A 16272-nucleotide genomic window follows, 5' to 3' on the forward strand; every position below is an offset into this window, starting at 1 on the left:
AGCCAGTCAGGGTGCCGGATAGCGCCGATGAAACATACAACTTTCTTCTAGTTCTTTAATGCTTCCTCCGCCCCACTATCAAGACCCCAATTCTACCTTACGAGTCTGGCTGGAACAGAGCATGTACATAGGATGGGAGCTGGAGGCACGGGGAATCCAGGGCAGATAAACCCCTCAGGTCCACTAGTGAGAGTAGTGATACCAGGAGGGTAGAGGGAAGGTGGAGGGAGAAAGGGAGAACCAATTACATGGATCTACATATAACCCCCTCCCAGGGCGACGGACAGCAGAAAGGTGGGTCAAGGGAGACATCAATCCATGTAAGACATGAAAAAATAATAATAATTTATAAATTATCAAGAGTTTATGAGAGGAGGGGAAAATAATGAAGAGCAATACCAATGGCTCAAGTAGAGAAAATTGTTTTGAAAATGGCAACAAATGTACAAGTGTGCTTGACACAATGGATGAGCCCCCAATAAAATGAATTTTTAAAATTAAGTAAGGTTGAGAGGGCCACCAGCTATTTTAAAGCCTAAACGAGAAGGTGGAGAAGGGATGGGGGATAGACCGGGACCACAGGGATGTTAAGTAAATGGATGTAAGTCGACCCAAACAGAAATCATGAAAATGTTGACACAATTCTAGACATGGAGCATCATGTCTAGAAATGCGAGATATTGCTATGTATACTTCCACCAAAAATATGATTTGTGCTCACATAGTAGCCGTCCCCACTCCCCACTCCCCACTCCCAATCTAACTTCTGTCTTCACCACCTTGCTCTCCTCCCACCCACAGCCAAGCTGCTGACATGCACCCGTACTCTCCAGCTGCCTGTGAACACTTGTGAGAATTCTAATGAACCTTGCTAGATGTCACTTTTTTGTGGGTCTGGGTAATGCAAGCAGATGGAAAATTGTGCCAAATTTAGTCTGAACACTGAGTTTCTAGAAAAGTATTTTCATACAACCTGTTGGCCTTCTAGTTGCATTTGACTCACAGCAACCCTGTCAGACAGAGCAGAACAGTCCCATAGGGCTTCCAAGGCTGTAAATCCTGAGGAAGCAAGGCGGCCTCACCTTTCTCTTGTAGAGTGGCTAATGGGTCTGCACTGCCAAGCTCTGGGCTCAAAGCTGAGCACTTTAACCACTGCATCAGGAAGACAGCATTCTATACATTTCGGTCCAGGGCAATACACATCCTGTCCAGGGGTCATTTTCTTGGGAAGCTGTGATGACCAAGTGTGGTCCCTGAGAACCATGCCAGGCAGGCCAGCTCTTCTGAGAAACAAACGCTGGTCTCTCAGCTGTGATTTGAGATGGGAGCATATGCATGGATAGTCAACTGCACTCAGCAGATGGAGCTCAAAGGCCTTCTAGCTTTTAAGTGAATAAAGCCAAGTCTTAATGTGTTTTCATCAAAGAAGAAGATTACTTACTCCAGGAGAATATTATTCATGTCCTGTGTAAAGAATTTTTTCCTTCCCTCTTCATCAAAAAGTTTGGCAGCCTAGAAAAACATAAAATTGTCAGTACAACTCTACAATAAACAATTACTTTGAAGATGAATATTGAATGAAAAACCCCAGGGAATTTTATTATCAGAATACCACAAGAGTTGTGACCAACAGCCAGACAGCCATTTGAGACCCAGACTGGATTGGATATCGTCTTGGCACCCTGCAGCTCCTGCAGCACGCGACCAGCACAGACATCTCCTCTCTCATGGTTCTGCAGGACACGCGTTCAGTACCCGCAGGCCCACAATCCCTCCAGAGGCTCTTGGGGAGAACTGGCTACTTGCCTATGGGCTCTAATGGTCACCAGCATCTCTTGGCATGTGGCTCCCTGGCTTCTACCTGCAGGACCAGCATCTGCACATCGTTCTCTGCTCTGCCATCACTGTCTCCTCTGTGTATCAAAGCTCTCTCGGTCGCCCGCTCTTCTAAGGGGGCTTTCCTGGGTTATGTAGGGCATTTAGTCCTTCTCAAGATCCTTGGTCACATATGCAAATAACTTATTTTTCTTCCTCCACATAAAGTCATACTGGTGGTTCCAGGGACTGCAATGTGGCTAACTGTGGGGGAATCATTTTTCAGACATCCACAGATACCAGTTTGAACGTCTATTAAAGTGCTATGATCTTATCAAGTGTCACCATCTTTAGAAGGATTACAGCCCCTGTGAACACACGGAAGCATCCAGTGACGCATCCAGCTCCAGTGACGAGTTACCTGGCTGCTGACTGAGCAAGGATAAGGCTCTTCCCAGATTCTGTCAAGAGCTCCCCTGGGAATCTAGCAACAGGGCCCCAGGCACAGAGGGAATTGGGAGGAGGCAGAGAGGGGTGCTCTCCAAAGGAAGCTAAAAGTGGAATGAGCAGTGACTAAAAAAGGAAGGGAATCCACTAAGCACCCATTTTCTCTTCATGATGTGCACAGCTTGGCCACCCACTTGAATGAGAAGACACACTGAGTGAAAGTAAGCACACTGGATGGCCTCCAAGTCTTTCTAAGACCCAGTGGTGGAAAATGGGACCCAGCCCCTCAGTAGTCACGACCGTGTGCACGTGCACAGACAAGGGCCCCCCAGCGGGCTGCGCCAGGGATGAGAGTGCAGGTCCACACCCTCACGGACACTGCGACTTCACAGCCCGCACTTTACACAACAACGCAGTGTTCGTCCTATTGACAGACATCCTCACACGGAGCCCGGTACTGCTACACTGTCTCTGAGTTGTTGGAGGGAAAACCACCTGCTCTCAAAGTGCACTCAAATCACAACAGGAAGTTTTGGAGAAAGCTCTCGGAGGGTAAGACTCCTCCTGACTAACCTCTGCACCCCTGGGACCCAGCTTGGATGCCTGCGGTAGGGCGGGCAATTCAAGAGGGTGAAACACACTCCTGACTAACCTCTGCGCCCCTGGGACCCAGCTTGGACGCCTGCGGTAGGGCGGGCAATTCAAGGGGGTGAAACACACTTCTACACCCTCTTGCTCTTTAAGAGCAATCTCCACATTGAATCGGCCTCCATTCCCCTCAAGTCTCTCGCACACACAAGACTCTTTACTGCTGTGTGTGGGCGACTCCGGTGTTCTGACCATCCCCGGTCACCAAGACACTAACAGAGACATCCCACTCCCCGGCACTCCCAGCGCATGGTGCCCCCAGGATGGCACTCGCTGTCAGTTGCCACTGAGTCCCACTCTCAGCCCCAAGGGGCTTGCAACTTGGTGGCCCTTTGGAAGCCAATCAATTAGCAAGTCTGCCGCATCACCTCTGGTGACACAAGCTGCCAACCTAACCTAATATGCCAACAGCTGGTGTGAAAGCCCCTAGGTGGTGAAAAAGGAACCTCTACTTTGCACCAGGTGTGCCCTGTGCCAGAAGCCCACAGCTGCTGAGGGTGGAGCAGGCAACACAGGGCCCCTGCCCTCGCTGTGCAGCACTGCCATGCAGCAGAGATGCTGGCTCATTGCAGCCACCAGGACAGCTGGAGACTAAATCTATTTGAGGAGAGCATGTAGCCAGGACACTGCCAAGCGTCACCGAGAGCTGAGCCAGGGCCAGGCAGCATGTGCAGGTGTGCAAGTGGAGAAGAAAACTGATGAAAAACGAAACTTCCAGAAAGGCAATTAAACCAGCCAAGATGCCACCCTCTGTTAGAGGGCTACCACGTGGCAAGTGCAGCAGGAAGCAGCACAGCACAGACACCACAGCAACGTAGACCTTCGCACACACTGGAGCTGAAGGGTGGGAGGAGATGGTGCCACACACGCTCCCAGTCCCAGACCCGCGAGGTTCACGACCACAGAACAAGTAAAGACAGAGGGGGAATCGACTCTTCAGTCACAACTTCACGAAAGGAATGTGAACGAAGAGACGCTGTTGAAATGCCAACAGGAACCTCTGAAGGGCCGTGGAGTTGCCCTCAGTGACCCTGAGGGCGGCAGGGCTCACCCCACAGGTACGGATCCGGGGCCAGGGCTGAAGCGCTCCTCTCATCAGATAGTTGACGCTGAGGAGTCTCTAACAGAAAGACCTTTTCAAAAAGTTCCCGACTGTGGTGAAACTTACTGGACAGCCCGCCCGACCCAGGGGGCTTCTGAGGCTGCAGCCTTTCTGGAAGCCCACGGCCTCTCTTTCTCCTGCAAAGGGGTTAGCGACTGAGTACCCCCCCCCCCCCACCCCAGGGTTCCTTAAAGATAACACAGGCGTGTTATGTAAATGGGTCACTATAATCCAGAAGAGTCCACGTTACAATGACTTTTAACAATTATTTTATAAGAATAATGTCACACAACCAGCGAGGGTTGGAAGCCTCGGAGCTCTGCCCTCTCTTAGAGGGCGAGGGGTGCAGAACCGACCATAGCTGGCCGGGCAGGGAATGTGAGATGGGGGTGGGGGGATCCTACCCTGGGTCCAAAGTACATTCTGTGAAATGTTGGTAACCACGACACACTACACACAGACACTCACACACACTCTCTCTCTCTCTGTCTCTCTACTGAAAAATGACTTGCAGAAAGGAGACAGAAAATGCAAGGTCACTTTGGCTGCTGACAAGCTCCTGAAGCCAATTCTGAAATGGCTGGACCAACAGGGTGCAGACCAAGTGCAGGACACTCCTGCAATGAAAGTATTCGCCACTCGCTTCTCTCCATCGTGCTCACAGGCCCAGTCGTTCATAAAACACTTTGGGGTTACAATAATACGCTTCTGTGTTAAGAACACTCCTAAGATCAATGCAGGAAGAGGGTGGTGGGAAAGAGTTAACTACCCGCTGCTATAAACAACCTCCTTTTTTTTGACCCGTGCACCCAGCCACCCTGGCTTCGAGGACTCCACGGCTGCTGCGAGGAGCCGTGTGAGAGGAGGCGTTTGCGTTTGTGTAGCAAATGAAAAGCACTTACACTGCGGAGGTCTTCGATCCGTTTTTCTAGCAGTGCTGGCAGACCCTCTGGGAGCATGGGCACTAGCTTGGGCAGGACCTGAGAGGTGTAGCCAGGCTGGGTGGTCCCATTCTCACCCCCCGACTCAGAAAGGGGGCTGCCGTCGGAAGCGGCATCCAGCAGTCTGTCAAAGTCAAAGTTATCCAGCATCTCTAGGGCGTTCTCGGCTTCCTGAAACAGCTCGTGTTCGTTTGTGCTAACAAAAATGGGGAGGTCCGGGTCAGCGCTGCTCAGGTGTAAGTCAGAGCCGTCGTTGCCCAGTGGGACAGCGGCAGCAGGGGGCTTGTTCAGGGCTGAGGTCTGCAAGGTCACAGGGATTTGGGGGCTGGGCTCCTCCTTCTTCAGAGCATCCTTCTCTTTCTGAAACTTCCTGATCATGGCAGCCAGAGAGAGAGAATCTTTGTAACGCTTCTTCTTTTTCTCAGATTTGTGTGAATTTAGAGCCACAACTCTATGAAGAGGAGGAGGGAAAGAGAAAGACTGGTTAGGCACGTAGGGTTCCGAGGGTGTGAGCCCTGCGTAAACAAGCCCTGGGTGGCTGGCAGAGCGAATGGCTCTCACCGGGATTTCTCCTTACAGGCTACGCCACAGTCGCGTCTTCTCAGCCATGATCTGGGTCAGGCCACCTATGAGAGGCAGCTTACTCAATGGGCATTACCACGATGAAGAAGGGAGACAAGGGGCAAAAAAGCCAGACAAGATGTAGCCACATAGGCAAGCTCTATCTGAATGCCTCTGATCCTTTGCACCTACAGAGCAAACCCCCAGAGGTATGCACTTGCCTGGCAGGCAGCCTGGCACCCCTGTTGGTTCGAGCTTCCAAGAGCCAGCCTCAAACCGCTTGCGTCACCGGGCACCCTGACCTGCCACATCCCATCTTCCTAGACCCTGTTCCATCCACCACTACCTGCAACTCTTATTTCCTTTTCCATCTCTGGGTGGAGGAAAGCAGTGCTGGGGGGCAAGTGGACAGGGACTCCCATGTCCCTACAGGAATTATAAAGAGGGGTGATCTCCGTTAGCTACGACTCCGAAGAAATCGGCTCCAAACTCCATGGCTTAGATGCTTTGATATACACAAAGTGAAAATCAGAAACGAAGTCCAGGGCTGTCAAGCCGATCCCTCCTCCGGGCCACCTGCAGGAGAGGCACCGCCATGGTTCCCAGGCGGTCCTCTTTATGGACGCAGTGCCACGTCTTCCTCCAGCACAGTGACTGGACCCTTTGGCTAGCAGCCGGTGGTCTGACCCCTGTGCCAGCCAGCAGGCTCCTTCACCAGCGAGGGAAAGACGAGATGTTGTGGGCCCTGGCTGAAGTTGGCTTGAATGAAAGGTGGTTGAAGTGGAACCAACTGGAGCAGAGCCTGACCTTCTACAGGGCAGGGAGTCTCGGCAGGTCACAGCACCCTCATACACCTGTGTCACATACCCCAGTTGTTTGGGAACTTTCTTCCTTGGCTTCTTCTCTTTATCCCCTTCCTCTTTCCGCTTCCGCTTCTTCATCTCAATCTCATCTTCTTTCATCTTGGGAACCTGCCAAACGAGCAGAGAACACACCTCCACACTGAGGCTTGACTTCCTGGCACTGGGTCCACAGCACCTTCCGGCAGGCTCATAATCTCCTCAGTCTGACAACCCAACAGCAGCCTAGCTAACAGGCCAAAAAAAAAAGTCTGCTCTGAGCACTGTGCTCTCCTATGACCTGTCTATTTGGGATCAAATGGACACAGGCCACTCCAGAGATTAGATAAGAAGCTCGGGGGCAGCAAGGCAATGTTGCTGGGACAGCAGACTCAGGAAGGAGGCTGCCCCACTGGAGGTACCTGGAGAAACAGATGAACTGGTGTGTATGTTCTCAACCACAACAAAATCAATAAAATTTAAGACAGGGGTGCAACTCCTTGGTTTCATCAGCATCCCCACTCCAGTCGTCTGGGGAAGAAGCTGACGGTCTTCACTGTCAGCAAACATTGTGGGGGTCCTGGTGCAAGCCAAGCTGACTGACGCTGACAAACCAAGGCCACTCAGCTCTCTGCCTCCCAACAGTGCCATGTGCTGGAGGCTCTGCTTCACCCAGCTCATCTCGGGAAAGGGGCAGGGCTACTAGCGGTGGTCTCTATACCAAGTCTTCACTCCTGATGGGGACTGGACACATGCACAGAAGGGCTGAAAGCACACACCCCTACGATGAGTAAATCCTTAGGGTTCCTTCTTGACAGACTTCTATTTGCAAGCAAGTGATTAATCTATCGCCCCACTAACCTGGCTCCTTCCATTCTGCCCCAGCTGTGGCCCGGGGGAAAACCCTAGAGCTTATCGTAGTCCTGGTGCCCTAGTCTCAGCTGGTGGCGAGGCCCACACTCACTTTCAGTGGCTTGTGCTTCTGGTGGTCGACAATGTCCTCCTCTTCGGTATCTGACGCTTGTCGAAACTGGAGCGTGCCGGTGTTGATGTAAAAGCCTCCATACTTTGTAGTCAGAGAAGCAGGAACTAATTCATCATACTAGGTTAAGACAGCAAAAAAAAATACAGATATAGCCTCTTGGCCTTAAATTCTGTCAGCACAATCCAAAGAAACTCATTCATCATGTCAGCACCTCCCTCGAATCCCACCTGGGAAAGCGGCATCACCACTGACTGCACCCAGCACCGCTCCCCTTAGGCATCAGCCGCAGGTGCACACGTGGGTGGCCCAAGGCCCTGTGCTTGAGGAATGATGAGCACAGAGTGACACAGCCCTACGATGGGATGCCATGCAGCCACCAAGAACAGTGATGGGACATACACCGGGGCTGCACAGAGCGTGTGCCAAGGGGGAAAGAAAAGAGGGCATGTTGAAGCCCCGTCAGACTGTAATGAGGGATGTGAAAGACATCGTAATGCTACATGAAGCAAGCAAGGACACATTTTATGATCCCATTTCCAAAAGAAGAGAACGGACACACAGACCCACACAGACACCAGTGTTGAGGGGTGCTTACTGAGGGGATGAGAGTCACTCTCTGCACTGAGATTCCTGTGTGGGGAGGGGAACGTGTCTCCGAATGTGGGTGTGACAAACACAAAGTAAACAGACCGCTAAAAGGCGCCCGAGAGGAAAGGACGTCTGTGCAAACGCCTATGACACATGTGCTTTGACAGGAATAACAAAGCGAGCACACGTCTTGTCTGTGGGCATACAGGTGCGTGTGTAGGTGCACAGAGACATGTGCATGCACCCATGTGTACTTCTGGAAGACTCAATGAGGTATTCCTCAGATGGGCGCAGGTGACTCCATGTGTATACACAGAGACGTGTACAAGCATGCACATGCTCTCCTCTTCAGTCTCCCAGCCATCCAGCGGAAGCAGATGACCCACAGCCACCCGATAGGATGGGTACTACCCAGGTGCCACAATTACAGGTACTTTACACGACATTATTTTCTGGGTGTGAGGACCTTAGTCTCATGAGACCACTCAGTCACCTAGCATCCCAAAATTGTTTCACATCCCAGTCAGGTGAGTAGCATCTGGGGTCTTACAAACTTGTGACTAGCCATCTATGACACTAGATGTGGTCTCCACTCGCTGAGCGAAGAGGAAGAAGAAAACCAAAGTCTCCAAGCAGAAACTAGTCTACAGGCACTGTAGCCCCAGGGGACCCCTGCCCCCTCTACCCCGAGAGCAGAAGAGAGAAGTGGTGCCCGACCACCACAACAGACCACCATGAGCTACAGACAGACACTGGAAGAACAGGCAAAGACAGAGAAGCCACGTTCACAAAGGGGCACTTTCTGGGCCAGCTGAGACCAGAGGATTCCCTGAGACTACCGCTCGGATATTTTTCAAACCTTGAACCGAAACCATCTGTGGTTACCTTTTAGCAAAGTAAGGAGGCACTAAAGCACCCCATTAAGAGACCAAATGTTCACTAGTTAAGCAATGATGACACTATGAGGGCCGGGAAAACAAACCACCTGAACACAGGCAAGGAGAATGCTGGCACAGGTGGGAGCAGATGGAAAACTAATGCCATGCCATGAGCCCAGACCAAACCAGAACACGTACACAGGTACAGAAAGGGAAGGGAGCTCACACACACAGAATCCAGGAACAGGAGTGGGAATAGTGATACCAGATGGGTAGGGGGAAGTGGGGGAGAGGAAGGGAGAAGAGGGGAACCAATCACAATGATCGATACATAACCATACACCCCTCTACAGGGGGGAGAACAACACAAAACATGGGGGAAGGTAGACAGTGGTTGGTGTGAGAGATGAAAATATTAACAATCTTCAGGGGGTTTGGGGGATGGGGTGGGAAGAGCTGATACCAAGGGCTCAATAGAAAGAAAATGTCTAGAAAAGAATGAAGGTAACGTATGTACAAACATGTCTGATTCAATTGATGGATGGATGGTGATACAAGTTGTACGAGCCCCCAATAAAATGATTTTAAAACAAAACAAAACAACTAATGTCATGGAATCCTTTATGTAAAAACTGTTAAAACATGAACTTGATTTGCTGTGTGAGGTCTCACTGGATACACGAAATATTATACATCCTCTCTCACAAAGAAAGTCTGTAGAATAAAAGTTAGAACGAGGGCTAAACATGCGGCTGAACCATTCGGTCGTAATCATCTACTGAGGGCATGGTAAGCATCACTGCTCCCTAGTTGCTCCCAACAACACAAGGTCCTGATGAGAACGCACACAAGGGCTAACCGTGGCTCAAAGGTAATGTCTCCTGTGCTAGCTCTTGGCTTGTAAGGGGGACTTGTGAAGCAGGGTCTGAGAGCCCCACAGAACAGAGCATGTGTGCGGTTAAACGGAGTAAAGCACGCTGCACAGGCACTACAAAAGGTCTATGAGGAGCTGGCACCCTGCGCACAGAAGGAGCACCAACTGCTTACGTCAGACCCAGAATGCGCATTACGTCCCCAACACCTGAACCTGCACCAGACTTACTACCTGACCCAGAAGGGAGCCATACATCCTCACCACCTGGATCAGAACGTTTGTCTCAGCCGATGAAGATGGGCAGAAGAAAATGTCACACAAAGTGGGGAGTGGGGACCTACTTACCCAGCAACAGGCCAATCCCTGCTGCCTGGGGCCCCTAACGGGGGCTCTTCAAATTACCTAGCTACTCTTCAAGAAAGACTTCTTTATGAGAGACCAGGAATACACATAGACTCTGAGTTACTAAAAAAAGAAAACAATGAAGCTGTTTTAAAAAAGGACTTTTACTTCTCTTAAAAAAACAAATGAGTGATAGCTAAATACTAGTTCATTTATCTATAGACCATCTTACATATGACACTTTAAGTTCTTGACTGGTTCAGGCCTATCCACACAGTCTGATTTACCTGGCACTTCACCAGAGAATAAATACAGGAGGCCTGTGCCCTTTTCCCAGTAGTCCCCACTGGACATGTCCCCATTGAAATAAAGAGCCCAATTTTTTTCACAGTGACAAATAAATATATCGATCAATATATCAAATAAATAAATATGAGCAAGCCCACTATAAATGAAGTCTGCCCAACTTGTCCAGGGTAAATGAAGCCAGCATGAAATCCACGAAGAATAAGGGCAATTTGGAAAACACTGCCACGTGCAAATTTGCAACCATCACCACCAATAATATAGGTGTAGTTACACGTGAATGTGTACGTATCTATGTGCCCTGGAAGGCACATGAGTGAGTATGCACACAGACATACCTACAGGCAAATGTTTATTCATGTCTATGTGTGCTGCAAAAACATCCATAGCCTGTATTAAACCCTACCTGCGTCATGGTTACAGGTACTGCCAAGACCTCATAACTCACGGGAAGGATTTACTGATTTTTAAGGCTTGGCCCATGGTCTCATGAGACAAGTGGTCAACTGGTCCAACAGAGTTCATAATGATGACAATGTACCATCTAGTATGGTAAGTAGTGAGTGGCTGTCTAAGATACAGCTAATGGTCTCTTTCTACCTGATGCAAAGGAGAGTCAGGGAAGCAGAGAACCGGGACGCGTGGCCCATGAGAAATGCACCTCCTCTAGCTGGACCAGAGTTCGATGGTGCATGGCTACCATTGCTGACCTTCCTGACCAGAGACATGATGGGTCACATCCTGCTTAGGGGGGAGGAAAAGGTAGAACAAAATTAAAAGTCCTAAAAAAGGCTCTGACTTACCGGACCTATGGCAACTAGAGATACCTAGTCTAGCGCCCTAATCTATAAACCCATTGAACCTGAAAGGGAAGCTACTTCCATTCAAGTAATAGACTGACTTCCCAAACAAGTACTATCACCTATGGATACTGTGCTGCTAAAACGACTCCTAAGGTCCACATCGACCCGAGGCAGAGGGGAGAAGCTAAAGAAGAGCAGAGACGCTGGGTGACCGGAAACAACACAAAAATGAGCCATCAGGAGAAAGTTGCACACTGCGGAAAACGTGGCACGGTATGGAAACTTAGCCCAGGTCACAGAGTAAGCTGCCAAAAACTGTTAAATGGGAACTAATTTTCCACATAAACTTTCACCTGAAACACAGCAAACTATTCTGCTTTTTAATAAATCATTTTACTGGGGGCTCTTACAGCTCTTATAACAACAATCCATACACCAATTGTACCAAGCACATTTGTACATAAGTTGCCATCATTTTCTAAAAATTTTCTTTCTACTTGAGCCCTTGGTATCAGCTCCTCTTTTTTCCAAAATATTTAAAAATGAAAAATAGTAATCATTGGAAAGGTAAGAAAAAAAGGGTAAGTACAAAAATTATGACTTTTTAACATGTGCCTTTGAAGGCAGCTGGCACTCTGAAACCAAGGAAGCCCAAGTCAGCCGTAGTCATAACGCAGCGAGGGAAAAGGCTGACAGTGTGGACTGCGCTCTTGGCTCTTGGTGCAGGCGGGGCCTGTCGGGGAAGGGCCAGTCCTGCCCACCTGTGCACTGGGAACGAAGGGAAAAGAACCAAACCAAAACCCAACTCGCTGCCATCAACCGACTGACTGACTGACTGACTGACCAACCGACCGACCACTCATGGTGCTTTCCGGGCCGTCACTGTTGACAGGAGCAGAAAGCCCCGTCCTCTCTCTCTCGGAGCTGCAGCTGGTTTCACTGCTGACCATGGGGATCCCAACCCAATGCACGGCCACTGCGTCCCCAGGGCACCCAAGTAAAAAGAAGTGGTCAGGATTTGGGAGATGTTGAGTTCCGAGAAAACAAATGCACCTGTGCATTCTGCTTACAGACACTGGTACCATGCTTCCTCCGAGAGCCTTTAAATAGATGCCTCCACCTGTTTCCTTTGTGCTCCTGAGGGAAGGGTGTGGTCGTGACATCATCTGGTGTCAATCTGAGGGGATTGTGAGTGAAGGGGTGGAGTCAGGCCTGTCAATCAAGATATAACCAAGGCTCTTGTGTGGGCATGGCCTTCTCCTGAGAATTCTGGGAACTCCGATTTTTCCTCCTTGGAAGCTGAGACATCTTCTCACTTTACTCACTCCCTTGGAGACTCTACTGACAAGGCTGATTCCCTGAGGAGAAGCCACATGGACCTACCCTGACGCTGCCTGGGAACTGGAGAAACCACATGGAGGCCCGTCAGCGCTGAGATGCTGGCACCGCCACTGGCTGCAAAGACTTTCCACCCACTGGCCTGTGATCTCCTGCATTGAGCGTCACTGCATGTATTTCGTGGTCTGAAGAGGACTTTGTAGATCGGTATCAGACAGATGGACTAATATGGGACCTATGGGCTTGGCCTGGACTGGGTTGGGATGCTTTCTTAATGTACTATTATCTTTTAGATAAAACTCAAACAAATCTACGGATTTGTTTCTGCAGTCTACCCAGACTGACACAAAGATGTCATGTGGTCCCACCATAGACTCAGGAAGACCAGGCTCTTCAAGCGGGCAGCAGGCCTGGGATCATGTCAGTCGGTGACGTCACTGGCTGAGCCCTGGGGGGCTCTGCCACTGTATACGTCTGCCTGCTCAGGCAGCGTTCTGGACTCTTGCTAGGAGGACCCTCAGGGACACACTTTGCTGGGCGGCTGTGGCCTAGCCAAGAGAGGATCAGCAGACTGGCTCTGCCAGCACCTCCTACCGAGCCTGTACTCTCTTCACAGGCTCGAGTGAGAGTCTGAAGAGGAATCTAAAGAAAAGCGTTACTCAGCCTGGTCCCATCACTAACAATCAGGAAGATGTTTTCTTTCAACCCTTTTATAATCTACATATATGTGGGGCTAAGAAGAATCTTCAAAAGCCTATTTTATCAAGTACTTATAGGATCTTCATTCTATCAACTAATCTACAAACACAGAAAGCTGACCATGAAAAAGATAGAACAGCATTGCTCCTCACGGTACAGCCTTGTGACATTATTTCCTATGCCCAAACTGCATCATGAAAATAACCAGGAACCTGTTCTGGGCAATGAGACTAAATTACTTTGCAGGTCCACAGATAACCACTATTTTTGTTTAACTTCTTTTTGGTAAAACTGGGACCACATACCTACCTTGTCCTATATATGGCAGGAATTAGTTATATAAGCAACAACTATTATGTACAAAACCTACCCTTGTTAAAAGGGTGGCTTTTAACTTTTCGTCTCTACAACCCAAGATGGAGAACACATTACACACACGCACACACACAAATACAACAAATGATTTCCTCTCAGTGAGGTTCTGGCCTATTTGAGTGTTCTTCCTTTAAAAATGCGAGGCACACCCTCTAAATTGATATATTATCCAATTCTGGGCTACAAAAGGCAACTTGAAAACACTTTATTCAAATAAGCTGAATGCTGCAAAATAAAATATTAAAACGCGATTTATATTAGGCTGAGTACATGCACTGCCCATTTACTTACAGCTGAGGTCCCCCTTGGGTTATGTAGAATTCAGACCCTCCTTCCACACCTGTCTGTTTACACGAAATCTAAGGCTTTACACTTGGCTCTGCCTTTCAGATCAGGGTTGTCGTCACAGAGAGATCTTTCTGCGGGGCAAGCAGGCCACAGACGAACCCTGGGGGATTTCACTACAGGATATATTTCATGTATGTATTCGTTCTCAAGTTCTCATTCTCCCCGCCTGCCCACCTCTCTCTCTCTCTCTCTCTCTCTCTCTCTCTCTCTCTCTCTCTCTCTCACACACACACACACACACACACACACACACACACACACACACACACGATCCTTGCAAATAAATGGGAAAGCGAGGCGAGCCAGGGCTAGAATCTAATCTTCCAACTGGGTTCTAACTTAAGAGTTCCGATCAAAGTCATATAACTTGAAAACATCCAATGCCCTACATTTTGATAACAGCAAGTCCTCTCCACTCCCAAGGGTGAGATCTGCCTGTCCATCCATCCATCCATCCATCGTGCCTGTACACTGGTTGCCTGGTACAGAGGACTGGTTGATGACAGGAGTGCTAAATAGGGTCAGGAGGGGGGGGGGGGGGCAGTGTGTCGCTGCCAGAACTTCTTCTGGCTATCACATGCCTTGTCAATATCCATGCAGCCCAGCGCTGCTGCGGTGACCGGAAAAAGATGTGCTCACTGTAAGCATACAACAATCACCTTAGTGTCGCTGTCTGTATCTCCTAAAGCATCTCTCAGCCACAGAGGAGAGAGCCTGGCCGAGCAGGGATGAGTGTGGGGAGAGAATTAGCAATACACCTGGCAACTCAAGCCATACTCATCACTATAGGAGCCAGCACTTTCCATTTTATAGGAAAAAGAGGATTCCAGAGGCAAGCTGCAGACTTGGAACAAGACAAATTGACAAAAAAGGCTGGCAATGGGCATGCTGCCATTATCCTAAGGCACAGCGTACTGAACAATGCAGTACATTCTAGAGCTGGGTGCCAGCAGCACTCACTGTCCAGATTGAAGGGCCCTCACTGGCCGAGATTTCAAAGCCTCCTGCCCCCACTGGGGAAGAAATTCAAGATACAAGTATGCTTTGTCCAATACATTTCCAAACATAGAAAGTGACCCTGTCTAAATATTCACACTCTGTAAATACACTGCCTCTGTACAAGGGGCGACTGAGGGGTGGGGTGGGCTTCAGAACACTTGAGGGAAATGGCATGAAAAGGCTCTGGAATCTCCCCAGGCAGGTTCTGAAGCCCCTGAATGACTCAGCACACGGAGCAAACGCACACGCTGACCTATGTGTTTACACGTCAAATTCTACCACCAGGGGCAGGCTAAGCCCCTCCGGTGCGGCAGAGGGGCCCAGCCACCAAGAGAAGGAACAGATCTGCAGGCCACTGTGACCAGGGCATCTTGGGACTGCTGGCTGGTCAGCAGGCACTCTGGCAGCCTGCCTGTTCACTCACACACGCTCCCTAGATTCAAATGAAATGGACCCCTTCTCTTCTTGCTTCTACTGCTTGGGACGCTGCTAGATGCTGCTTCTCAAACCCAAATACGCTTCTCTTAGCTAAACAGGATTTGACTTATAACATTTTCATTTTAGGGAAAATTATTTTTCCACATAGAAAAGTCAGGTGCCACAGAAACTTTGCAATCAGTTAGTACTAAGGAGCTTCAAAAAGTTCGGGGAAAAACGGAATTAAAAGATGGTGTAACTTTTTCACAAACTTTTTAAAGTCCACTCACACTCTAAATGTTGAATGCACGGCAATAAAAGGAAATGTGGGATGTGAACATGAATATATCCGGAAAGGCTGAGGTTAAAAATATAAACTCTATGACCTCCTTTGTGGCAGTGTTTTAGTGCTTTCCAAGAGCCCTTGACCAATTCCCACTCAGAGTGAACCTACAGGGCAGACTAGGCAAGAGCCAAGGGGCTTCCAAGGCCATCAACTGCACAGGAGCAGACGGCCTCGTCTTCTCCTGCTGAGCTGGTGGGTGCAAGCCAAGACACTTTGGGTTCACAGTCAAACACATTACCCACAACACCATCAGGGCTACTGAGAGGATACCAAGTCTGTTTACCCCACGTGGAAATTTCCAGATGATGACCCATGCTTACCTCTTGGGAGAACGGTTTGGGGGGCACTTTTGCATTCTACTTCACACCCTCCTTACACTTTATTGTCCTTCTACTTTAACTATAGTTTAATCATTCAAAAAATAAATGAAGCCCCAAACATAAACAATGCCTTTTTCAGGCCTCACAGCGGAAATGTTAAATTAGTACATCGGGTTAGGTCAGGTGCCACACCAGTCTTCCTTTTTAATTTTTGTTTATCATTTTATTAGGGGCTCATACAACTCTTATCACAATCCATACACACATCAATTGTGTAAAGCGCATTTGTACATTCATTGCC

The 16272-nt window shown here is 49.1% G+C and overlaps 1 protein-coding gene across 1 annotated transcript in view; it reads right to left on the reverse strand.

Moving 5' to 3' along the window:
* UBN2 (ubinuclein 2) overlaps positions 1-16272 on the reverse strand; it is a 63961-nt gene that overhangs the window by 26758 nt on the left and 20931 nt on the right. Inside the window, exons 6-9 of the mRNA XM_045288914.1 lie at positions 7318-7455; positions 6382-6485; positions 4915-5404; positions 1442-1512 (exon numbers count right to left, since the gene is read on the reverse strand). Coding sequence (XP_045144849.1) covers positions 1442-1512; positions 4915-5404; positions 6382-6485; positions 7318-7455 — 803 coding nt within the window. The remainder of the gene's footprint in view (positions 1-1441; positions 1513-4914; positions 5405-6381; positions 6486-7317; positions 7456-16272) is intronic.

Source organism: Echinops telfairi, unplaced genomic scaffold, assembly GCF_000313985.2.
Source record: "Echinops telfairi isolate 266 unplaced genomic scaffold, ASM31398v2 ScPeMD7_23;HRSCAF=83, whole genome shotgun sequence".
Lineage (NCBI taxonomy): Eukaryota > Metazoa > Chordata > Mammalia > Afrosoricida > Tenrecidae > Echinops > Echinops telfairi.